The sequence below is a fragment of the Micromesistius poutassou genome (genome assembly GCF_964030765.1).
Source record: "Micromesistius poutassou genome assembly, chromosome: 6".
Taxonomy (NCBI): domain Eukaryota; kingdom Metazoa; phylum Chordata; class Actinopteri; order Gadiformes; family Gadidae; genus Micromesistius; species Micromesistius poutassou.
Window position 1 is genome coordinate 6,047,829 of NC_140276.1, and position 27,500 is coordinate 6,075,328.

The following is a 27,500-nucleotide window of genomic DNA, read 5'->3' on the forward strand; positions in this document are numbered from 1 at the left end:
TTTAATTTCTCCCAAATGAGCATATAAAAAAAAGAGCCGCTTGGTCGCTCCTCACCTCATTTAAACTCAGCTCTGCACGGTCATGATTTACATGTCAATGGTCTCATAAGCTAAATAAAGTAACAGACATATTTGCATCATATATAGACAAATCCATAAAATTCATATAGATGATATCTTAGATCCAAATAAGACACATGTATTGGTTAAAAAAAGAATACAATCGCAATGTTGGAGCTTTAGAGTTTATCATTTCTTCTATGCTAAGCTGGTTATGACCCAAACTGTACAGTCTTGTTAGAAAACATTTCCATAAATATCATTTAAGTTTCAGAACTCATACCCATAATTAAATTACAAATTGATAAATATGGCATCATGGATATGTAGGCTATTTACAACGGTATTAACAAAAGGCAACGTTATATTTAATGGTAACAATCGTAACCTAATACCACATTTCTCCACCTGAAAACGGACGTTAAACAACAGATTCGACTCCATCAAACAAGGAAATACATTCACGAGTATAATATTTATTTATGATTTTTTTTTGTTCAAGTTCATGACAAAGACTTTGGCACGTTTCTTAAGACTGTTTGAAGTAGGCCTACTAACAATCAATTGGAAGGCGACAAAATTAGGTCACCATTATATAAAACAGCGTAAAATAAACTGCCTTTTTTCTTTTTTAAATAAAATTTGAGAAAATACATAAAATGAAAAATAAAATAATTTTCTGAGATCTGTCAACTGAAAATAAAAGGAAAAACATTTATTTATACTTTGAAAGTACCTAATATGTTTTTATTTGTGATTTATTTGATTTCTCAAACTCGGAATAAAAGTCAAATTTTAATCCTGAGAATGGACCTGGCCTGCTTTTGTTGGCTTGTTCTCATCTCCTCACGTTGTTGCAATTCCATTTTGTACACCGTGGTGTGAATAGTTATTAAGGTTTCATAAAACCTTTTTTGGTCCACATTGAGGGATGCTGTGTTTGACTTCAAACGTACCATTCATTAAAATTGGGTGCCAGTCCATCGTGCTGCCCAGACGTATTTTGTACGACTGACGGTGGCGTTTTTGTGGGGTCTTCAGTGTTCGCTGAAACCAGCACTGGTGGTGTGGAGGACTCGTATCCAGAACTTGCTGCCGGAGATGACTCAGAACCTTGAGATTCGTGTACCTGGAATAAGTAAGACAAACGTCTATTAAGATAAACTGTTCTCAGCCAAATTAAACGAACTAACGACCTACAACCGTATTGGCCGATGTGTGGCTCTATTAAAAAAAAATCTAAAATATATAAAATACTCCATTCACAGATAGGCCTAATAAACAAGCTTAGGGCAACAACAGCAAAAACGGCCATTAACTTTGCACACAGTCTATCGTAGCAGCCTTGTTCTAAATGAATGGAGTTGTCTGGGGGGATTGGGATGGTGCGTAATGTGTTTAAGGTGTAATGAAGACCTTAATTACCTTCATGTGTTTCCTGAGAGAGCTGGGGTGGGTGTAGGACTTGTCGCACACTTTGCAGATGTATGGCTTGTCAGATGTGTGGACGTGCATGTGCTTTTTCCTGTCGCTGCTGTTGGCGAAGCGTCTGTCACAGCCATCGAACTCGCACTTAAACGGCTTCTCACCTGCGAAAATCAATTTAAATGCGCAAATTAACATAGGCAGATACGTCTAAATGGTCGCAGCAACACACATCAAAGGCCACCTGGATGTTTGCAAAGGATTGCACGACACGTCTTCAAAACACACACACACACACACACACACACACACACACACACACACACACACACACACACACACACACACACACACACACACACACACACTTACACATGCACATAAACACACACACACACACACACACACACACACACACACACACACACACACACACACACACACACACACACACACACACACACACACACTGTTGCAGCTCTGCTACCAGCTCGTCTTGGAGCCGGTGTCAGCTAGCCTACTACACACTCAAAAGACTATCCTTTTAGCTGGCTTGCACGTCTCGACTCATATTGTAAACACTGAATCAGTACAACGTATCTGCTCTAGGGCAATACACACGTTGTAATGTGATCTTACTATATTAGGCCACATGGTAGGCTTAGTCTTAAGATTAAAGAAACATGATGCAGGTCAGAACTGTGTACCACATGTAGGCCTAGACATCCTCTGTGTTTTGAAAAGAGGGCAAAACCCGAACTACCCAACGTCGATCTAAATGGAGCAGGCTAATATCCATTCAATAAACTCATGTTAACTCTTTATGTTTTATGTAATTGCGCAGCATTTCTTCCACCACTATCATTAGCCTACAGTCTTACACGTTGCAGGATAACCATAGGCCTACTAACCTTGAATAACAGGTGATGGATTTTAAGACTCATTAAATAATATGCCAAATAAAATAAACGCACGTGGTGTAGACCTATCCTAGCCTGAACGAAAATAACAGTCACATTTTTACAATACACATTTCACTTTCACACGTTCAAAAATGCCAGAGTCTTGTGGCGACCTTATGGCCTAGATAACCGCAGCTCAACATTTGTTTACTTTGCAAGCCCCGTAACAAGGCTCCTTTTACGCACATGCAAATGCGTTATACGTGCTTCTTTCTTCACAGCGAATTGCGCAATGCTTATCAACAAATAGCAACAAATATAAAGTGATAGTTACAAACATACCTGTATGCGTTCTTTTGTGAATTTTCAGATTTTCCGACCTGGCGAATATTTTACCACATCCCGGGAATGGACAAGGAAAGGGTTTTTCGCCCGTGTGCACACGTATGTGATTCACCAGTTTGTACTTGGCCTTAAAGGATTTGCCCTCTCTCGGGCAGTCCTCCCAAAAGCATATGTGGTTACTCTGCTCGGGGCCCCCAACGTGCTCCATGGAGACATGTGTTACCATCTCGTGCATTGTGCTGAAAGTCCTGTCGCAAGTCTTCTTAGGCCGGTGAATTTGGTTCTCGTCAATCCATTTACACGACAGTTCTTGTTTGATGGGTTGCCTCATGTATCTGAAAAACGCTCCCGGCCCATGGTGCGTCGGTACATTCATGCCCATATTCATATTGATCGGGTGGTTGTAGTTGTGAAGCTGTGCTCCGTAGGGGTCCGTCCGAGGGCTCGCGACTGGACGATACGGATCAGGTCTTCCAAAAATGTCCCCGCGCAAACCTAAATGCATCTGACTGTTGACCACATGTCCGCTGGGTGAAGAGTGGCTCACCCCCTGGTCGTGGAGCCCCGAAAACAACAAATGTCCCGGGTTATCGGCCATCCCAGGCGGTCCGTGCAGGGACCCCGCAGACGCTGCAAAGATCCCATGCTGGGCGCTGGACGCCGCGGACTCTCCCACACTACGGTTTCGGAAAAGAAAGTCTCGGGTTGAATTGAACGGTCCCCCTCCGTACGAGCCCACCTGTCCGCCGTGGTGAGGGTGTCCCAGGGCAGCTGCATATCCAGTGGCTTGCGGGGTGAACGCTGATGTCTGGCTGGATGCGATTTCGTGAGCCACCGGGCTGATTTTGAAAGCTGCCGAGTGGGAGTCTGAGAAGGGGTTGAGTCCCAGCCCCGGATCTCTGTTCCCCAGTTCATGGTGCCGTGGTGCTCCGAACCCCCCTACTCCTAACGACGCGAACTGCGGACCGCTATCGAGAAGCATGGTCATGAGCTTGAGTCAACTTGTGAAAGAAAAAACAAAATACAATTAGGTACAATTCCAGTTTAGCGGAACGCAGAGGCTTCGGAGATCGTACCGTGGGTTTGAAGGCGTTTTTCTTCAACAGTCTACATTAAAATAAAAAAAACCCATTGAACCGAAAAAAAATCCTTTCGCTGGGAAGAGTTACGAGAAAAACTCCCGTTATAGCGATCCGTGAGAAAGAGGATCAAACTTCCCCCCCTTTCCAAGCGAATGATGTCCTTGGACTGATAAAGTCAATCACTCACTCCCAGCACATAAATGAACTCGGGAGGCAGTGCTCCGACACCCAATGAGGGTTCGGCTACCTCTTTCACACGTGACTCAAAAGGAGGGAGGTAATTGGCTAGATTTCTGTTGATTGGCAAGGTTCGGTATTAGAAATGGCATTTCGTCTCAATGGTCTGATTTCATTGGATAGCGCAAGCGTTATTTTGCAGCCAGAACTGAGCGCTAAACTAAAAGCATAGATGTTTTTTTGTACTGTATGAAATTCAATAACTTAACTATATGAACAGTTCACTGCTCGTGCAATATTTTTCTTATATATATATACCACACTCTGCACATAAGCCAAAAGATAAAAGTTGAAAGACATGTGTGTAAAACATAGCAACTTTTGGTACAAGGTTCAGGCATGAAGTAAGATTTGGACGTTTCGTTTACTCCAGGATGCAGCAAAAAAAAAGAAGCTATCTGTCCATCTATCTATCTATCTATCTATCTATCTATCTATCTATCTATCTATCTATCTATCTATCTATCTATCTATCTATCTATCTATCTATCTATCTATCTATCTATCTATCTATCAACCATCTCTAAATGCATTCTCTCTTTTATTTTCCCTCCGTGAATAGTTTTAAGTTCAATTACTTAAACTAAAATGTAGAGTTGGCGAAGTTGGATTATATCTTCTCCCCCCCCCCCCCCCCCCCCCCCCCCTAAAGAAGAGTAGACAGACAGAAATACGTCAGTCATTTTAATATGCATGCCATTTTGTTTTTCCTATATATTCTTTTTTTTTTCGCTCAACCCGAAAGAACCGTGCCATTGAGCGGGTTGCAGGGTTGCCGCTGACTCCCTGCAGGACGCACAGAATCTGATCAAATTCAGAGACGCGTTGAGTGCCTCAAGCAGCGCTTTATAACTTCAAGCCTTTCACATCCCTTTCCCCTCAATCTGTCCCAGGAAGGAGCTCACCGGCTTTATTTTAACGTCTCGGAAAAAAAGAAAAAGGAAAGTTTTCAAATCAGTCCTTCATTCTGCTCTCGCCCCCTGTCCAACCCGCAGTCATTCCCTTAACATTTCCTCGGGAGAAGTATTAAAACTAATGGGTGAGTTTCACATTTTTGTATTATAGGGCTCGTCCTAAATCATTGCGGTATTAATTAATTCGGAATAGGCTATTCGCCATGTGCATTTGTGATTTAGATGCTGTCTGAAGTTTGCAATTTTCGAATAATTTCTTAAACGTTGCATTCGGACTCTAAGCTACATATAGATCGATACATTTATGTAGGCCATATGTACGTTATGTATATAGATACTTTTCCCCATTTAGTTGCGTTGGCTGTTCACTTTGGCACCAAGTTTTTCTTTTCCTTAACAATCAACGAGTATTTTTTCCTATTCCCGCATTTTCCCCACGAACACTCGCGTTCCTTCTCCGCTGCCTCACACACTCCCTCACACGCTCACGCCCGCGCACGGACGCACACATGTACACATTTCCTTTCTTTCTTTTTTTCCCCCCACACTCACCAATATACATAGGCCTACACTGAGGGCTAGAGGGAGCAGGGTAGAAGAGAGAGAGGGATGGGGGGAGGAGGCTGGTGGGGAGGAGTGGGTACGTTGGGGGGGGGGGGGGGGGGGGGGGGGGGGCGGTATGGGAGAAAGTTAGCTACGCTAAGTTTGCTTCGCAGTGTTTGAGATTAGGTTTATTGCGACCTTTGGTGAACCGTCTGCAAGTGACAGACACTTAAGTTTTCTTAACGTCCCCAGCTCTATGCTTTATGGGCCCAATGTGACACGAGGACTTGACACTATTGACTGGTATAGGCAAATGTTCCATCTGTAGCCCCACACCAATAAATACTGCAGAATGTAGATGATAGTGTTTAATGGAACGTTTTATGAGCCAAAGCGTCAGAGTAACACATTCACTGCCCTCCAGAAAGGTGGATTTCATTATTAAATCCGGAACAGCTCTTGCTCGACGACTAAAGACAAATAAAGTTAGACAGTTAAATAGCATGCAAAAATAAATAAATCCACCATTTTTCCATTGGTGGTGCCATCTTCGACACAATGAAAGAATTACATAATTCATGTAGCTAAAATCATAAGATAACTTCTTATTTTTGTTATACTTTGGTGTGTTCTGTTAAATGCCCATTTAGGCATATCTTGTTTTTATATTAGCCAATGACTTTATTTAATATTGTTATATAACCTTGTAGGCCTATATCATTTTTATATTTCCTGGACTAAACTTTCATCAAGGATTACCTTGATGAAAGTATGGCCCACCTAAATAAGGAGCTGTGAAAACAAAGTGTGCAGCCTTTGGTAAATACTGCTCGGGCTGACTCATTGGGTGGTGGAAAAGGAAAATATTCAGTGTAGTCATTGGTTACACCATAAGCTTTTCTGACTGAGCATGCGCATTTACTTAAAAAAAATATTGAGTGTCGAAACACCTCGCAGATGTAGGCCTATGCGCTCATTTTGGAAAAGAGTGGAGCATTATCGGCAACCCTAATGGTAAACACTTGACCTTTATTTGGTATTGTCCTAATTGTTGTCGAGTCTGTTGTTTCCACAGCCAACATTTCCCTTAATATTATGTGCAAGCATTTATGCATGCTAAAGCGTTACCAGATCATCGTCTTGGTTAAGATTTACAAACATCTTAGTTTTGTGTGACCTGATCCTTCTCAAACGTCCGTTAGGCTGGCCTGACACTAATGTTTGGTTTTGTGAACGATTTATACAAGGCCAAAAGCTAACCTGTGGGCCAAAGAAATAGTGAATTAAATTTTTTGAACATATCGTTCTCCTTCCATGGCTGTATGTGTTGATTTGACATATTCAGTATGCCTCACATATTCGTTTGTTTGTTTGTTTATTTATATACTAATAAAATAAATATAACAATGAGTTGCATGCCCCTTGATTTGACAAAAATACATTTACGTATTGTGTGTGCATGCACAAAGGTATACATCGTCTTTAATATTTTTGGAAAAATTGTATAATTGTAAGGTTACAATTTCTAATATGCTTAATCTTTAAAATATTTTTTTGGAGTATTTCTCTTAAATGTCTAAATTAAAAAAAAAAAAATTATTTAATTTAACAATCATTAGTAGATTAATAACTACATACATTGGCCTTACCAACAATCATGTTCACTTTTTCAGTAGAAAAAGTATGCTTTTATGATCACATTTACAAGGGGGCTGGGTTTCACTGCATCAGTTCATACATGGTTCCAAATGTTTTGGATTTCATGGGTTGATCATGGGTCTGTCTGTGGCAGCTTAGATTTCAGATTTGTGAAAGTGAAAATGTTACCCAGATATGTGTTGGCGCTCTGCAGTCGTACACCCTAAAGGAGCCTAATTTAGTTTAGTTTTTAATATATACAGTATATTATTTATTGGACAGGTTATTCGACAACAGTGTGGTTATACCTGCGCTCAGCAATTGTTTAAACACTATGTGATGCCCAACCTATGTGACCTGCTGTGTAATTCTCTGCTGGGTTTTGATTAACTATGTTTTTTTTTATTTTCCTGACTGATGGCGACTCATTGAATACTTGCTGTGATATGAGCATCCATTAGCAAATGGGTGCTTCCCAAACCTGTTCATTTGTGTAACAGGTTCATTTTGCAGTCCTTCCCTTTTTAATTTCAATACACACATCTTTGTAAGTTCATGTAGAAGTTCATGTCTTTGTTTCAAAAACACACATGCCGGCCCACACACACACACACACACACACACACACACACACACACACACACAGACCCACACCCACACCCACACCCACCCACACACACACACACACACACACACAGACCCACACACACTCACACAGACCCACACGCACTCACACAGACCCACACCCACAGACACACACACCCACACACACACACACACACACACACACACACACACACACACACACGCACACAAGAATGCTTGTACATCTACAAACAAATCTTTTTCAGGCTTTGGTCATAACACACACAGACACACACACAAACACACACCTGAACGCATGACGTTCACACACACGCACACACACGCACACACACATGTACACCTTTTACATGCACCCTCACAAATGATGGAATTGCACTCCAGTACAGAAATGAATACTTGTCCATATGTGCGTACATGGATATGAAACCACGGGCTGTGCCTTTGACCTTTGTTTCTCATTTCAGTTTTGAAGAACGTGTTACAGCTTACATGGTTCACAGACCTGCGTAGCAACTTAAAGCGCTACCTGCTGATACCGTACTAAGGGTTATGCACATACTTAACAATGTGAAAGCGGTTCATTTAGTAGGGGGACGGGTGGAGGAAAGTTCTCTGACACAGCGACAGGTGTTTTTTCTTTAAACATCCTAAAAGTAAGGAGAGAAGTAAATCCCACAATTTATTTCAGTGCCATTTCTCCATTTTGACATGTGTGAACCTCCCTGGTAATTGAATTTCTCCTCATATTAGGTTATGGCCGTTGTGTTATAGAGAGCCTTCATTCACACAGTATTACAGTTTCAGTGGGTTTCACTGAAATCTTTAAGCTGTGTTTCTTTCCTAACTTAGATTTGGCTGGGTAAAAGGCACCGAATCAAATCATCACAAGCGGTACAACTTTGTTTACTTACGGTACAACTGTAAACAGCTGCTAGCTACATTAAAGATGCCGCCTTGTTTGTTGTTTACTGTTATTCTGAGATACATTTTGTTAACCCATTGAGAGACAGAACATAATTACCGTTGTTATGTATAACCTTTTAGTAAATAGTACAAGCAGATAATAGTGGTGGAATACGATTTTGTATCTTATTGTAGAACATTTATCGGAAATGTAGAACATATTTCTGCTTCAAGTTTCATGGCTTTGTAATAAGAGAATATCATGCATAGTGATGAAATTGAATGCCGCCATTGCATGGTCTGAATTACATGTACAGCAGACTAAACTATTCACAATGAAATGCATCAAGACTTCATTTTGTTGTAAAAGACGGTATGTTATTTTTCATGGTGCATGTTCCAGAGACCGTCTACTTGACATATCACTTTTCATGTGCTGGTATTAACACCAAGTCTTTAAAAAGAAGGTTTAAGGTTGGCAAACATGAGCATCTATTACAGCCATGGTATGGAGTTTGGCCGATGTTTGTCTTATGGCGTTTACTGTCAAGTTTATATTGCTTTGGAATGCGTTGCAGATGAGTTTTCTCAGAATAACAATCTGCCATATAGGGAATTTAAGAAGGTTAAGATTTAACCATCAACTGTCTTGAGGTAGACATCTTTGATTTTTTTTAAACTCTATTTTGTCTTTCTCTTATGAGGACAACCTGTATGGTTTGCGTGAATGAATAAAAATAGACACTTTTAAGTAACACTGGGATTTAGATATATGCTTGTCATGTTACCTTGATAGAGCTTGGAAAGTATGCCCTACAAGGGACAGAGGGATATAGACCTGATAAACTATTCTAACTACAGCTACCACAACTATACTGTTACTTAAAAAGTATTGCAAAGTATTCCATATTCTGGACCCACATCAATGACTTGAATACATTTTCCCATGTAAGAGATCTTTTTATATAAGTTCCCGATTAAAGATTAAAAAGAAAAGAAAATGTGTAAATGTATCCTTCCATCCAGTAAAGGCTTTCTTTGTTCACAATGTACTTGTGAATACGTTTTAAATATGATGTTTACCCATCTAACAGTAAAAGAAAGACGTTGTTACTGTTCCATAAGACTTTATAGCAAAGTGCCTATAGTAGACTTGTTGCTTTATAAATCGGTTCCCCCTTTACACGTGACACACAGCCACACAATGTAGGCACACTACGTCTGTCTCAGATTCAAAAAGTAAACAAACAGTTACTATTCTCATCTGCGTAGGGAAGGAGTAGGCTGCATATTCCACAGTCCATCCTGTTGTTCTCACGGGTAAATACTTTTGCCAAGCTTTACAATGAAAAAAAGGTGGCGAACAGCCCAAAATAGTCACTTGAAACGCATTTGGATAACCTCTATAAAATCAGCTTTATGGACTGACCGTTATTCCTCCGATCAACTTGCAGAAATGTATATAATAGACATCATAATATGGCGCCTGAAGTTAAAGAGGCACCAATATTTAGGAGCAGACGCGGCACATTTCAAAGCGTTTTCTCTCCGATATTTGAAAACGGAGTCGTGCAGCGAGTGCCTGCGTGTCCCTTTTAAAACAAACCCAGCGCCTGTCAATCACAGCGCATTCCAACCAATCCCTAAGCTCCCTTTTTTAAAAGCAGCTTTTCCTGCTGTGCTTTTATATTGCACCATGGCCTGTTTCGAAGCATTTTTACTACCCCGGTTATTGCCACAAATCAAGAGGGCAAAGTGAACGGCATGGGACTCACACCATCTCTGACGAAATTGAGTCTGGTCCCTGCTAATGCGAAGTTCACGGCCAAGAATTGAACATGCAGATGATAGGCCTGTAGGCTACCTACAAGAGGGGGGAGGGGGGGGGGATGGAAACAGGATTTCTAGAAATATCCTCAGTATTCTGAATTGGTTGATTTTTTTTTGCAAACGCATAGCCAAACTCACAACAAAACATGACAAGTCTGTCGAGGTTTAGTGGCTGCCCTCTTTCTTGCGTCAACCCCGGGGTGAGCAATAGTGAACCCAGCGTGGTGCTGCCACCTTTGGCAGGGGAGCACATGGGGCACCCCACTGGCACTTCCTTAAAACTCTGCCCCTCGCACAATTTGCGAGACTACCCCGAGACGAGGTCTGGTGCATATGTTGACCATTCGGTTCACCATTTTGCAGACTCTGGATACCCCAGCCACCCGTTAGAGCACAACCCTAGGGGCATTATCATTGGAGCCAATCTTCCCGGAGCCGGAATGCCACCCGTCACTGACCAACTGGCATCGAGAACTAACCAACATGGCGGTATTGGGAGATATCGTGACCTTCCCGGCTGCAGAGACAGCCGAAGCCATGCCTTTTTCGCCACCTATCAAGAGCAGGCCCACTGCTCCAACGAGTCAAGTCGAGATCTGGGCGGTCAGATGATGCTGCATGGTTTACCAGGAGACCTGCTTTCCCGGACGCATCCCTATGGCCAAGCCATCAGCCCGAGGGGAAACAACCAGCAATTCGTCACCCAGTTCCTGGGCTTGTACAAGCCGCTGAATATGGCGATCCAGCGTGGAGGGAGCGATGCCTACATCAGGTGCCCTAAACAGAATCTCAAACATGAGCTGGTGTGTAAGTGGATCGACGGACCGCAGGGGATAGGCAAGCTGCCTTGCGCCAGAACTTTCGGCACAATGTATGAACTTGTCACGCATGTGACGGTGGAGCACGTCGGAGGACCAGAGCACTCTGAGTACGTGTGCTACTGGGAGAACTGTCCGAGGGAGAGGAAGCCTTTCAAAGCCAAGTACAAGCTGGTGAACCACGTCAGAGTGCACACGGGGGAAAAGCCTTTCCCTTGCCCTTTCCATGGCTGCGAAAAAGTTTTTGCAAGATCTGAAAATCTTAAGATCCACAAGAGGACTCACACAGGTTGGTTAATAACGACAACACTAATGCAACCATGCTACTATTATTATTAATGATAATAACGATAATATTAATAATGATCAATGATCAATAATTTATTAGTTAGGCCTATATCAGTCGTCATTATTAATATGCACTCATAATTACTAAAAAAAAAATACAAAAAAAACTATTTATCAACCAAACTTATATTTTCTTTGCAAACCATAAATATGTTGGAATTAATTGTTTATATTGGAAAACGTTATTCGATTCTTATTGTATGACCATTATTAGGCTGCTGTTGTTTTTGCTTTAACTGCTGCTGCTAGTTGCAATGCTGTCCATGTTGATTTAGCCTTTATTTATTTATTTGTGTCGATTAAATGTCGCAAAAAAAAAAGGATTGTGTGATGAACATATTTCGCTTTACCTTTTCTTTTCTGTGTTCATGTTAATTCGTTGCGTGAGAGGAGCACAAACCAGATGCCATTTAGCAGCAGACTTAAAAGAATGTAAGATACCTTAAAGGATCGGCTAGGCCTGGTTGTTTGGGTTGCTTCTCCCTCTTTCATTCATTCAAATTAATAAATAAATCGGGGAGCATCGGAGAGTCGTGACGTAGCGTGTACGCCACCGTCGGTGCCTCCCAGGGACTCGTCTGCTCTGCGCCCGCGCAGGAATCACCAGGCAGTCAGGGATCGTCATCTTGGAAGATGAAAAGGGAATAAAAACATTCGTGTTTTTTTTTCTCCAAATTATTTTCAATTTCTTTACAGTAGTAGCGGTTGTTGCACGCAGAGAAGGCCTAGTGAGGCCTAATGGCCTACATCTGTAACGGCCTAATGTTGGGATGTTTTAAACTTGGTTTCCTTGAAGTAGGCTTATAGATGGGGCCTTTTGTTGATTGAATGAAATTAATAATTCACAAAGAGCAAGTTTCGTAAACACGTTTAATTTTCTATTGAGAATTTGTATAGTAATAACAAAAGGAAGAAGATAGGCCTATTGGGCACAGGAAGCTATTAGGATTCAGCTGCTCCAATCAAATCACAATGTGTTTAGGACTACACAATTTAGGGAAAAAAACAGACAGAACAAATTGATTAAAATGCACCCTACGTGTATGTCATAACCATTAGGACACGTAGGCCTAATTCATTGTTAAAATGGTAAAAAAAAAAAAAAAAAAGATAGACCATATAGGGATTAAACTCATAGAGGGACTTAACTCAATGTAGGCATATAGTCCTACATGTATGGCTATAAATGAAGATTGTAAAGCTATACTGAATTGTATCGATATCAAGCAGCAATAAGGCTTAATGCTTCGCAAAAAAAGTATGGCACATTGATAAATATCCAGATATTATTGAGTCTGATGGTCATACGCTGACTGTTAGGACATAGTAGGAATGGTTATTTTTATACATATTTTGCCTCTGAACTGACATAGATTCGGCAATTATGGACACTTTTACACATAATTTATTTCGAAATCTAAACGGCGAATACTTAGTAGCTACCCTATATAGAGACATAAAATGCACATGGACACACACACACACACACACACACACACACACACACACACACTCTCTCTCTCTCTCTCTCTCTCTCTCTCTCTCTCTCTCTCTCTCTCTCTCTCTCTCTCTCTCTCTCTCTCTCTCTCTCTCTCTCTCTCTCTCTCTCTCTCTCTCTCTCCATATGATTGACTGTCAAACCACAGTGCTTATGGTCGTCCCATTTACAAACAAGATTTATAGAGCCCAATTTGTTCAAGTCGTTTTTTACTTATTTCGCCTTTCCACGCATATAGGGGCCTAAATCATTTCTCTATCTTCTATTCAGGTGAAAAGCCCTTTAAATGCGAGTACGAGGGCTGCAACCGGAGGTTCGCTAACAGCAGTGACCGAAAGAAGCATTCCCACGTGCACTCGAGCGATAAGCCCTATATGTGCAAAGTCAGGGGCTGCGAGAAGTGCTACACGCACCCCAGCTCCCTGCGCAAGCACATGAAGCTCCACTGCAAGGCCTACGTCACCACCAAGAGCGAAGCGCGCGGCGACGACGATGACAACGACGACGACGACGTCGAGAAGGTCACCGGGTCGCCCGAAGCGACGGCGGACCGACGTGAACCCACCCCCTCCGTCACCGCCAGGGTGGCGCGCGCGCAGCCCCCCGTCACCCCGAACCCCACCACCACCAGCAGCAGCAGCAGCAGCACGGGTCAAGAGGGCCTGTCCCCAGAGATCCTCCGAGATGACTCGACCCTCAGGTCACGTTTCCATCACACATTTGACAACAGTTTGGATTACTCGACACACAGGTCGCAGGCCCTCTTGGACCCCTTGTTGATGCAGCGGGGGGGAGGAGGAGTGGGTGGCTACAGGTCCGAGGCGTCCCAGTACACGTGTGGCCAGACTGGGTTCGCTCCGAGCGCACGAACTTTCACGACGTCCGCTTCGCCCTTTCAGAAGAGCATCGTTAATGGGTGGTACACGTGCCATAGTGGCGTCGACTCCTTTTCACCAAAGCATAATAATAATAATAATAATAACAATAACAATAACATACCGTCTATTTGAGTTGCTCGTGCCTTTCCATCTGAGGGGCCTTTTTTGTGACGTCTTAAATAGTCGCAGCAGTCGTATTGCATATACATACATGTATCTCTGTGAATGTTGTGTGGAACACATTTTGGAATGTAACGGATGATTCAGGTGTAAACCCGAGAGTACACTCTTAACATAGTGAGCAGTTGTTGCACCTCGCTACACGGTTCACCTCGGGTGGAGGCATCAGGAGCAAAGGATATATGTAGGCCTACTTTGTACATAACCTCACGGGTTTCCCACGCGATGGGCTGCTGTATGTGAGAGGTGCGATGGACGTATGGTCAGCATAGACCATAATAAGTAAATCCTTAAAAAGGAAATGCATTTTAATTAAATATGTATATGAAAGGTAATGACACAACTTATATGAACATAACAACAAGTTATTGGAATGTAAAACGAATGTTTTTGCTGAATGTAACTTAAGGGTCTTTGATGAATGTAGGTCGTTAAAAAAAAAGTACGCAAAAATATAGGGGCATTACTCATATCGTTATATATGTTTTACGAAATAAGGTAGCACAAATAGACTATTTTAAATATTGCATCACGTTTGATAAAGATATTTGTCTAATATTGAAATAGATGTGTGTATGTCGAAGATCTGTAAATGCGTATAGTAGCCTAAGTGTTCAGTGTATTCATATCTATAGCTCATATCTTTCCGCCTATCCCCCTCTCCCAAATCCACTAGGCTTAGGTCGGACCTGTGCTACACATTAAAACACGTCATCACAGCACTACTGTACATAGGGTACTGTACAATTAATTATGCATTCAATATTTTATTTAAGTGGCTGTATTCTCTTTGATCAGGCATGTGTTATTAAAACCCATCATTGGATTCTTGTAACACGCTGACTCTTCTCACGTTCTTTGTTTAAGGGGCCTCAGCCAATCAGAGGCCTCGCTCGCCGTTTAGCGGATCGTGATATGTAGAATAAATACATAGCCTTATCAATAGGATACGTGCTTTAGTTGAACGTGCGCTACAGCGCTTTTTTTTGTCGCCTTATAGGGTTTGTGGATTCCTCTTTTATGGAGGTCTTGAACTACCCTGAATGAGTAGCAGGTGCTGTGAATGAAGATCAATTGCTTTCTTTTCCACGCTCGGTTTGCGTGAACCATGGTGAATTGTTGCAACGTGGGATGTAATAAATGGTCAAATGATTGTGGTCAATCAATTTGTATATTTTAAATAAGAGATAGATCAGGTTAATGTGGCGTTCATCTAGGTGAACTGGGTCGCTTTTTTAAGACTGCGGTCCTTGCAGAATGGCATATCAAATAATTACAGTTTGAGTTATATGCTCATATCAAAGGTTGTGGAGAATGAATTGAAATTAAAATTGTAATTTCTTCGAAAAGAAAGAATTTCTACCAGGCCTTAATGTAGGAACGTGCACGAGTTATTTTACACACCTTTCCTGACACCCCTGGATGATTGACGGATGGATGGCTTCCTGTTTATCCTGTTCGTTTTAACTTGTATTTCTCAAACAAATGTAAAATTGCTTAATTTTGACAGTAGGACTAATTTGACATCTGGAACAATTTATTAATAGCCTGTTATTTGTATTTATTTATTTAATTCAGTTAATTTTTTGACAGCGATTTCCTCAATTTTCTTTTAATTTCAAGCCCCATGCACCAGGCCTGTACCTGTTAGCCTTAGGGACATACATGTCATTGGAAGGTTTTTTTTTCCAGTTATTTTAACGCTGCCAACTATAATCTATGACGCTTTCTCGCAGCTATAGAGTTGAACTCCTTAGCTGACACAACGTATTATCTGTCATAATTAGGCTGTAGGCCTGCTTCCCGGACCAGCTCATAATATTTCGACATGTAGTGCTTAGAAGGGCTAGTGATTTCAATATCTCGAATCATCTTATAACACAGAGCATAGCTAAGAGGGAGCTGAGACATTTAATATAGTGTCTGGTTTTAAATTAGGGGTGCAATATAATAATATAATTGTTTCTTTAAAGTTAAGGCCTGATGCTCAGGTCATATAGACATAATAGTGGCTAGGTCATTTAGCCCAATATCAGTGATGAATGACACTTTCATCCACAATTGGCCTCAAACAGCAGTTTGCCCCAATAAAAATAAGTATTGGTAAAAATATACACAATATAGCAAAATATCAAATAGCTGGTCGAGTTGTAGTTTCCACAGTGTACACACAAATGCTTCAATAGGTATTTAGACCTTTTGTGATATCAATTCAGTATCAGTGGCAAATTCTGAAAATGCATGACCTTGGTGACACACGTTTGGTTGGTTTCACCCATGTTTTAGAGGCTATATGTTGCCAATAAAACAATACAATTTAAAATGGTAGAAATGAATAATCCTTAGATATCTGTAGTTGGACAACCAATGGACACTGGAAAACAACATATCCAAAATAAGCTTTATTATGAAATGATTTCTTAATAGCATGAAACATTTTGTATTAAGTAAATCTCCAATCTACATTCTTCTTCTTACAGTGCATATGAAGCCACACGGACACTTACCCATTTTTATTATTTGAGTGTTTATTTTATATGCATGTACACATTTTTTAAGTCCTGTAGACCACATTCTCTAATGTCATTGAAATAATGTACACAGTGTTCAATCTGTATGCAGATTGAAGCTGTTGAATGACCTTGCTTTGCCTTTTCAGAGCATCTGTATTAGTATCATGCAGTCTCATGCCCTGAATGAAGAGCAGCACCACTGCAGCCACAAACTACTAAGTGAGATTTCGAGGTCAAAGGTAAGCCATGTGTTCATTTGTGTGATGCATTTGAATTTTGATATTTCCCTTACTCTTCTGTGAAAAGAAAAAACGGCTAAATATTTGTTCTTCTAAAATATTTCAATGTATTCTAAATATGTTTTATATTTTGGAAATGAGGAGAGTAATCAAACTATCAGATTTTCTATTGGTCTACATCAATCGTCTGTGAGTCTTTGTCACAGCCATCGTGTTTGAAATGTTTTAGTACTAAGTAATAAGTAACAAACGTGCATATTGTTTGATGAAACGTGTCTTCCAAACTATGTATAATATGTCATACCTTCGTATAATGTAATTCACAGGAATGTGATGCGTGTGTGTACCTTTGCGTGGAGTGTCCCGCCCTTTCAGAAAGCCCCGATAAGGTCAATATATGATACTACATGTGTGCCTGAAAGTGTCTTTGTGTATTTGCATGACAAATACAAAATCTACATGAAACCCGAAATTTACAAGGTGTTCATTTTGGAAGCGCGCATGCTTAGACAAACCGCCAAAAAGAAACGCTCGCTGAGCTATGATTTCATTCCTAATATGAAAGTTGATGTCTGTATTTGTCCACATTTTTGCCAAAGCATGGTAACACCCCATTGCCACTGAGCCTAACCACACCCTTCCCTCTGCTTATCAAAACTGATGAGCCCTCCTCTTCCCCAGTATGCCATTTACTGGCCGCCATCTTTACTCTTATGCACTCTGCCTAGCAACAGGCACTGCATGGGCGCCATTTTTGGACAGGGTACGTAGCAACCAATTCCACGTTACTATATCCATTTAACCTTGGAATCCATCCAATCACCGTGTTTTTCCCATTCTGCATCTCTGGTTCCCTGCGATGTTATACCTGTGCTCGCTCTCCCACCACTCGTCGAGAAAAGGGGGGTGGGGGATGGGTGAGGGGGGTGGGGAGGGGTGAGGTGGGGGGGGGGGGGGGGGGGGGGGGGGGGGGCGCTTCGTCACACCCGGTCTTTGGTTTGATGCATCATCGTAACCATGTATGACATCTTGCGTAACGTACACTGCGCCGCTCCCACGTACAATGCGCTCACCCCCGCGCCCCTCGCGGGGGAATGTATAGGCGCTTCGAGGTCGTGTCAGCAGTTTGGACGGCGACGCTCGTGCGGGCAGACGAGACCAAGTGGCATTTTAATTGGATCTAAAGGTTCTGGTTCCCATCGGCCCTCCCTCAGGTCTAGCCAGCGGTGGCGGTGCCGGCTGTGTCGGCCTGGTGCCACACCCAGTCGTAGCTTTCTTTTCAATCACCCGGTTCTTTGTCCACTCCTTTTTTTCTTTTTTTTTCCAGGTCTCCTTGTTCCTATCTTTCATCTGTCTCTACTCCTGCAGTTTCTGGCTCCCCCCCCTCCCCCCACCCCCCCCCCTATGGCTTCTCCAAGATGGCCCCCTAATCTCAGCCTTCTTACCAGTGGGGTTCTTGCTAGGTAGGTGTCCTCCACCCAATCTCTGTACATTCACAGATCTTTTTCGGGGGGGGGGGGGTGGGGGGGGGCATATAGTTCTCGCTGTGTTCTGCATGGAAATTGCAAAACCCCACACGGCAAAACGGGATGCAGCTGCACATTCTCGTCGGGGCCGTGTTGGAGTTGGACGACCGGTATTGGTTTAATTTCCGTCCCGCTGTGTCTCTTTTCCGCGGTGGAGCACCTGAGCCGCTGTTGTCGTTTGTTATCGCATACAGCCCGGATGCGGTGCACAATTAGGGGGAACACTGTTTGGTTAGAAGGTTAGATCGTCTTATCTGATCGCGCCGATTGAAACGGTTCACGGCAGATTTGTGTTTAAATAGAAAACACCAACGCGCCGTTCTTCGCAAACAACGTTAGCAAGGTCATGTTTTGAAGTCGTAGCCTACCCTTTATTTAGGTAGTGGATAATGCATGTAGTAAATAATAACGTTTATCATACTCGCCAAGTCAAAGTCAAGGTTTTTTTACGTACATGGGACAAAGCAATCACCACGGCCCGAGGCACAGAGTCCGATCTCCCTCCAAAACACTTAAGGCCGGACCACAAAATGGTGGTGAACCGGCACGTAGCCTCCCAGATGCTGTGATCTTATGACTTAACCAGGGTGATCCCGTAGCTTTTTCTCTCATCTTCGTCTGCACTGCAGTTTTTTTTCTGATGTCAGTGATGCTATCCCCCTGTGTAGCTCAGCCCTTGCACCAGACCTTATTAAACCCGGCTTCCATTCACACGTCCCAACTGGGGCTCCACTGTCAACTTAAAACCCAAACCCAAGCTCAAATACCCAGCAAACTATTGTTTCAGACCTTGCAGGGAAAAAGAAGAAGAAGGAGAAGAAGAAGAAGAAGAAGAAGGAGAAGGAAAAAAATGAAAAAGCAGTGTGATTGAACTGTTGATGCAGTAGGGAAGCAAGAGGACTCCGCCTATTGATATCTAATGCATTTAAGTCTTTTGATGCACTGCAGCTAACCCATGTGGATTGCTCTTAAAAATGTATTTTTCTCCCTTTTTCTTTTTTCATCCATTATCCATGTCTTCTTACATAAGAAGAATCGTTCTGACGGGCCAGAGAGAGCGAGGGAGTAAGAGAGAGGCAGAGAAAGAGAGAGAGAAACCATGAAGACTTTAATAGGTCTCTTATGAGCAAATCAGTGCAGAGATTAAACCTTCATTACTGAAGAGAATGATGATGCCCTAATCAACGTGAAAAAAATCCCCCCACAAACATTCTACTTTATGCTGGTGTTTTTTTGTTCTGGATGTGGCCTATACTTCCCGTGGCATAAAAAGGGAAAACTAATCTTTTAAATCAACAACTTTCGAATCTGTCACTTTTTGAGAGTGTTTTGTGTGGCTAAGCGTTGCTTTTGCACTCCTTCCTCAAAACCTACAGGGATGGCTTCCTAACTTGTCCTCCAACTTGCCAGCAAGGGCAATATGTATCTCTAACACCTGGACGCATGGACAAACCTGTGAACATCGAAGTCATTCAATCTCTTAATGTGTGGCTGCGCATCCTAATGGCTTAACATGATCTTTGAGAAATTAGTGGTAATTATTTATTATCTACACATAATGATTTAAATGCCACAGAAGGAATTTGGGGCAGTCGCTCAGAAATGTTAAGGAGCCTTTGATCAGTATGCAGAAGGAGAACGACGACTTAGATTTGAAAAAAACAGAGTGCCAGGAGACCCAAAGTGTCTGTTGTCTCCGCTGTCTCTCAAAAACATCCAATTTCATTAGCCACCATTTGCTCGGCTATTGTGAGCTTCAGAATTTGAATATGTTTGTATGTTTTACTAAAATCTCTTGTCTTTGGAGCTCAAGCTTTAAAAACCAAAAAGCCCGTACCGGGATCACATTGATCACGGTCCAGGGTATTTCAAAGTGGTGTGTAATCATGGGTGTTTAATTTCTATCTGTTGCAGTAGTGCAAGGGCTCTGTGTAATCAGGCCTGTGAACTCCACATCTGAAAAGAGGATTCTGTTTCTGATCGCATCCCCCATTGAAGTCTGTCCATTTGCCAAGCACTCACGAGCCTGGTATGTTACTCTATATGCATTTTGCATGATGATGCAGATGATGTTTGAGTGTGTGTGTATAGTTTTAAGTTGTAAACTTGGGTGTGTGTGCCTGCGTGTGTGTGTGTGTGTGTGTGTGTGTGTGAGAGAGAGCCTGTTCGTGTCTGTGTCTGTGTGTATTTGAGGGTATGTGTGTGTGTTGGTGTTTGTGCACACTTGCACCTCTGAGCACTGTGTGTGTGTGTGTGTGTGTGTGTGTGTGTGATTGTGTGTGTGTGTTTGTGGGTATGTGTGTGTCAATGTTGATGCTCATGTGTGTATTTGTGTGGGTATATTTTATTTCTGTGTCTGCACATGATTTGACTGAGTGTATGTATGCGTGCATGCTTGCCTGTGTGTGTGTGTGTGTGTGTGTGTGTGTGTGTGTGTGCGTGCGTGTGCGCGCGTGCGCACGTGTGCCTGTGCGTGTGTGTGTGCCCTGTCGTAGCATCTACGGCTACTCTGGGCCGCCATTAAGGCAGCAGTAAGCGGTGAGTGTACGGAGAGGGATCTGGCTGTTAACCTCAGCTTAACAAGCACACCCTGGGGCCTAACTACACAATGATGGATCTGGGGTGGTGGCGGCGGCCGTTTGAGGGACCAGGACGTCAACTGAGGGAATTTCCCCCGGGCCTTTTCAATTACAGTTAAAGCAAAGGCGGTGCACTACGACGCCGTCATACGTCCGCTCCGAGGAGGTGACGCTAATGGACAGACGGGACAAATGGGACTGTGAGCGGTGTTGACCCTCGAGTGTCGTGAATGAGACGGGGCTGATCCGAGGTGGCGCTGGCTGGCTGGCTGGCTTTTTTTTTTCTTTTTTTTCCCAGGGAAGCCGTCTGAGGGGCTGATGAATGACGCGGCGCCTCGGGTTCATTTATTTATCTGCCCTCTGCAACTCAGGAGCTGTAAGAAGAAGAAGAAGAGAAGGACTGGATCAGTTAGATCACTGTCCAAAGCAAAGAGAGAGAGAGAGAGGGAGAGAGCGAGAGAGAGAGAGCGAGCGAGCACCAGGGGCATGAGATAGTTGAGTAAAGAGCCACTGGTTCGCCTTTGAGGAGCCCAGGTAGTGGATTAGAGTGAAGCCAGGGGAAAGTACTGGACTGTCCCTTCATCTGTTTGATAATCAATATGGCAGCTAACCTTCTACTGAAGACAGGCCTAGGATATGCTAATAGGTATTGGTCAGTGCGTGTGCGTGTGCGTGTGCGTGTGAGTGTGTGTGCGTGTGTGAGTGCGTGTCGTGTATGTGTGTGCATGTGTGTGTGTCCGTGTGTGTGAGTGCGTGTCTTTGTGTGTATGTGTGTGTGCGTGCGTCCGTGCGTGTGTGTGTGAGAGGATGTGTCTTTGTGTGTGTGTGTGTGTGTATGTGTGTGTGTGTGTGTGTGTGTGTGCGTGTGTGTGTGTGTGTGTGTGTGTGAGAGGACGTGTCTTTGTATGTGTGCGTGCGTGCGTGTGTGTGTGTGTGTGGTCATATTCATCAGCATAGAACTCACAAGTGAAGCTGCTGATACATTGTCCCCAGACCAGGATCAGGTCCTTATGGTCCGCTGCTTTGCATTAAAAAAACCCTCATCACTGGTTTTTGAATCAGAAAGAAAACCCACACGCATCTATTATAATAATCCTCCGCTAGCGTTGTGCTGAGGAGGCAAGGGATGAACAATCCATCTCCTATGCAGCAGGAATATAGTATTTCATCAACTTCCTCCAAGCCTTATTATTACTGCGGGGTGGTTCTGAGGTGATTAGCTCGTGGTCCCCAGCTCCACCCACCTATGTCTGCTAACGCTTCCCCCAGAATGCACCGCGGCTCTGACACCGCGGCGAATGGCACAGGCTCCGCCGTTATGTAAGCGACTGAATCATGCAGCTCTCCTCTGTGGGTCATGCGGGGATACATCAGGACATATGGAACACGCTGGAAACGAGGGCTTACTACTTTCCTCAAAATATCTTTCTCCCTGCAGGATCCACCTCCTCCTTCCCATAATATATGAATACTTATGGGTATATTTATATATATATATATATATATATATATATATGTGTGTATATATATATATATATATATATATATATATATATATGTATGTTATATATGTTTTTTATATATAGTTGTATATAACATATATTATGATCTGCACAGAAATAGACTGATTATTCGTTTGTATTTGTTTCCTAATTGCACTCAAATGGATTCATTCCTGTTTGTGCAAGGAAAACACATATCCAGCCTACTCCCCTGCATTAAGGAGAAACAGAGCTGTAATGGATTCTTGGCATGTTTTTTATTTGGTATTACAATTGCTTCTGCAAAGTAAGAATCAGTTAGAAGACAAACAGTTCCAATGGATCCAGCGCACACATGGCAGTTGTTTTTAACCCCTGTCTGAACACAATGCCAGAGGCAAAGGCATAACAACAACTCCATAAACAAGTTGTATTATTCATTATGATAATAATATTAGCTCTTCTGTTACGGATACCACAGCTGTGGTTCACCACCAACATACTTGTGAATAGGCTTAGACCTAATATCATCCAGTGTCCACGCTCTACAAAATGTCTGATAGTGGATGGAGAAAGCAAAACCAAAGCAGGGAATGTTCAGAATTAAATAAAGTATCATTACTTGCCAGAGGATTTATACCCCTTTTAAACACGTATGAATCCCAATCACTACTAGTAGTTTGGCTGGTCGGGAGGGTTGAAATCAACCCTCTTCTGTTCTCGCCTGCTGTAAGTCAGCAGTTGCCCAGTCTTACTAACCAGACTCCAGATGAACATCTCAGACAACCTTAAATCTGGGTGAAAAAGGCCGTCGCATTTTCTTTCTCTTCAAATAAACTTTGACATCGCTGGGGACAGGGATCCGAAGACGCCGTGCGTTACATGGAATGGGTCCCTACTGGAGAAATAGCCTGACCGTCAGAACCAGGACAAAGGGGATACGGCTGACCATTCGTCTGGATAAAGGAATGATATCAAAAAGGACTTTCTCCCCATCGCCGGGGTGCGTCCTTGGCAGGGACGTTGGGGACATGCGCTGTAGACCGGTCTGTAAAAATACATTTGTTCAAATCGTCTTCCGAAAACCTCCATCTTGCCATTTGCTTAAAGTTGACCTTTAAGTAACTTTACCCTAACAAAACAGGAAACACTGCGGAACTACGCCCCATGCCCTTCCTGGACCGCGGGCAAGGCGCAGCCTCCCCGCAGAAGTTTGTCGATAAAATTGTTGAACTTCTGGATCCCGAGATTACCAGTTCACAAATGCATGCTTTTTGATCATTTCACTTTCTGGTGCTGCCTTTGAACGCTGGTAGTCACTGGTGCTTTTATTTACAAAGCTAATTTAGACAAGCAAGGGGTTGAAAATAATTAGGCCTGCGTGCTTTTCTGTGGACACGTATTCCCATTCAATCAGTTAAAAACCCACGTCTCTTAATTAATGTTCAGTGTTGTTACCCTCCAAATATATTCCCTTAATAGTTTCTGCCTTCCTCAGATCTATTTGAAAAATGATATTTTTTTTACACTGTGTATTTCACATTTTTCATTAGTTTCTCACTGACCTATATATTTCATCTGGTTCTTGAAGTGAATAAATACGTTTTCACAAGTCAAAGCCAGGGTAGGCAATTTATTTTGGTATCATTTTTTTTGTCACATTTGTTGAAATTGTCCTTACATCCCGACAGCAATCAATAAATAAAATGATCTGACAAAAAACAAGAAAAGCGCCGGGTATCTATGACTGTCGCAGGCCTGTAACAAGCCTGTCCAATCATTTCATTAGGCCCGAATGAAATGATTGGATGGTCCCACCTGTCTGTCTACTTACCCACCAGACTACCTGTGCTCACTCTACCTGTGCAGTCATTGCGCATGACTCGAGTTCTTCACAATGCCAGGCAGCCCTGTTGCTAAAGCAATAGACATGTTGTCTAACCCCCAGCCCTAGGGGTAAGACATTTCTGGTTCAACCTTACTCTGGCTGGTTTCTCCGATTCGCCTCGGCTTCATTCAGTCACACGTCGAGGTGCGCGCACGTCTTACTCCCCGACCGGTTAACGATTGTTGTATATCGTTTGCTTTTACTACGTGGAGCCATTAGCATCTTATTAGGGCTGCTAAGGACTGTGATTAGTGATTACCTCGTTTAGACTGAGCTGTTTTGTCACCGAGAGCTCTGACTGTGTGTACACACACACACACACACACACACACACACACACACAGGGTGAGAGAGAGAGTGATTCTCCAGAAGACATTTCGCGAAGTTCACACGTGACAACTTGCGATGGCGCCTGACTGACGTCTTCACTGAAAAGGTCTCACACCGACTGCAGCATCCAATCGATACTTAACACCATTTTTAGCATCCTCCCCACAACCCACGCTGACATGCGCTTGCACACTCATGCGCACCCGCACGCGCACCACACACACACACACACACACACACACACACACACACACACACACACACACACACACATACAACTGCACTGATACACAGGCACATGAAAATACATGCAGTGTGTAGATAAGCATCTACACCGGCACACTCACACCGGCAAATTCACACACACACACACACACACACACACACACACACACACACACACACACACACACACACACACACACACACACACACACACACACACAAACACAAGCACGCAAAGAGAGACCTGAGTGGGTATGGATTGAAATGATGATGTTATGAATGTTATGAATGATGTTAGCAGTTAGCAGCTAGCCACAACATCTGGTAATGTTCCTTCAAGGGGTATCAGGGTAACGTTCCTTCAAGGGGTATCAGGGTAACGTTCCTTCAAGGGGTATCAGGGTAACGTTCCTTCAAGGGGTATCAGGGTAATGTTCCTTCAAGGGGCATTAGGGTGCAGTGTTTGTGGGATTAGCCAGTCAGGAGTAGCACCCGGGGAAACAGTGATGGGAATCACTAGTGTGAATAACACTTCCATTCTGAATTAAAATGCAATACTTTTGCGCTGATTAAAAGGCTCTGGCACGTGACGAGTTATCAAAACAAGAAATAAAACTACATGGATTAAAAATTCTGCTTTTAATTGGACAGATGAAAGAAGCCATTAGTTGCACTTGACTTAAGAAATGCCTTTTCATTTTTTTTTCATCCTTCCCAAAGTCCACTCTTCCTTATTATTGGAAAAGTTTGACACTTTCAGACACATTTTTTTCAGATCTGTTTTTCTCTGCAGCATTGGGTGAGATCATACATTTATTTATCCCTCAAATACTATGAAATGTGCCATGGCTTTTGATCATAGCATCATTTTAGACCACTGATCCCTGAGGTCGGAAGACAACTCGCTCAGGATCAGGAATAGTCCAGGAGCAGATGGTGGCCTTATATAATTTACATGACATGCATCCTTTTTTGCAGTTGAAAGTGACATTTACTTTTTGATACTTATAACGGGTAAATATAACACACACACACACATGCAAACCCAGGTGAGTGCTTGTGATGTAGTGATGTATTTGAAATCAAAGTCAGGCATCATGTTTGTGCGTTCCACCAAAGACTCTGCCACCTTGCTCAAGGCCACTACAGTATTGATGGTAGATTAAAAGTGGCTGCAAGCCTTTCCCCGGAAATTGCTATCTTGTTGAATGTTAATATTTGTCCCTAATTAAACCTAACCTAAACTCACCTTAACATAGCTCGAGCCTGCAGCAGGACGGCTCTATTATGAACTTGGCTCATGAATAGTGTGAGGAGTGGAGAAGTCATGGCTCTCTGGGAACAGTAAATTGGTCAAAGCGTGTTTTTTAGGTGTGCAGGATGTTGTGCTGAGGGATTCAGAGAGAGTGTGTGTGTGTGTGTGTCTGTTGTTGCAACGGCCTTGCTCATCAATCAGAAATCAAAGGTCTGACAGGAGCTTACATTAAAGCACTGCTTTCCATGTGTCCTCTGCCAAGAGGGCTACTTTATACACGGCATATTAATTTAGGTCATTTGGGAGTGGGAGGAGTGTGTGTATGAGTGGGTGTGATTATTTCTACGTGGCTCTTTTCGTGTGTGTGTGTGTGTGTGTGTGTGTGTACGTGTGTGCGTGTGCGCGCGCGTGTGTGTTTGTGTTTGTGCGCATGCATTTGTGTGTTTTCGTACGTGTGTGTGTGTGTGTCTGTATGTGTTTTTCCTGTCTGTGTGTGTGTGTATGTGTGTGGGTGGGTGTGTGTGTGTGTGTGTGTGTGTGTGTGTGTGTGTGTGTGTCTGTATGTGTTTTTCCTGTGTGTGTGTGTGTGTGTGTGTGTGTGTGTGTGTGTGTGTGTGAGTGTGTCTGTATGTGTTTTTCCTCTGTGTGTGTGTGTGTGTGTGTGTGTGTGTGTGTGTGTGTGTGTTTGAGTGTTTGTGTTAGAGGGGGTAACACTGCACATAAAGGGAAACAGTTATATTTGAGCTACACAGGATTCAAACTTAAATTTACATCTTATGATGTGTGTTTGTGAGAAATTTCAAAGTGTGTTTATTGTAGTGAAAGATGTGATCCAAGTAAGTGAGCTCAACAGAGTGAAGACACTAAACAAGTGAAAAACAATTTGGTGCTTCAGTAGCTTATCTCAATGGATAATTGTTTATGAATCGAGTATTCAAAACCTTTTGTCAGTAATTATATTATTTTACTGATATATTCTACAAATAGAAAATGCTGGAAACTGTGTACATTCCTTTGTTTACAAGTATCGTTATGTACCTCTTTGATTTTTTAAGACTTTTTCAACACTCTCAAAACCCTTCCTCAAAATACTCCAGCCTTCCAGCTGAGCTATGCTACTTTGTGTCACACAGTTGCAAAGTTAGTGAGCGTTATTGTTATAAATCTTTTTTTGAATTCTGAAATTCTCCTGCCTACTAACTGGGAGGGGCTCAAACTTACACACTTACAACTTTAAGAAGAAGTAGAAACATTTTT

At 42.6% G+C, this 27,500-nt stretch overlaps 2 protein-coding genes across 2 annotated transcripts in view; one reads left to right on the forward strand and one right to left on the reverse strand.

The window, feature by feature from the left end:
- Window positions 1-1,006: 1,006 nt before the first annotated feature.
- On the reverse strand, window positions 1,007-3,720 carry zic3 (zic family member 3 heterotaxy 1 (odd-paired homolog, Drosophila); the record flags this gene model as incomplete). The annotated part of the gene is made up of 3 exons (XM_084469953.1): window positions 1,007-1,189; window positions 1,486-1,649; window positions 2,730-3,720. 3 exons carry the CDS (start codon window positions 3,718-3,720, stop codon window positions 1,007-1,009), a joined length of 1,338 nt encoding a protein of 445 aa, XP_084326079.1.
- A 6,911-nt stretch (window positions 3,721-10,631) lies between these two features.
- The window catches only part of zic6 (zic family member 6), a gene marked incomplete at both ends in the record, with an annotated part of 62,304 nt that continues 45,435 nt past the window's right edge, over window positions 10,632-27,500 (forward strand). Inside the window, 2 exons of the mRNA XM_084469122.1 lie at window positions 10,632-11,592; window positions 13,420-14,107. Coding sequence (XP_084325248.1) covers window positions 10,632-11,592; window positions 13,420-14,107 — 1,649 coding nt within the window. The remainder of the gene's footprint in view (window positions 11,593-13,419; window positions 14,108-27,500) is intronic.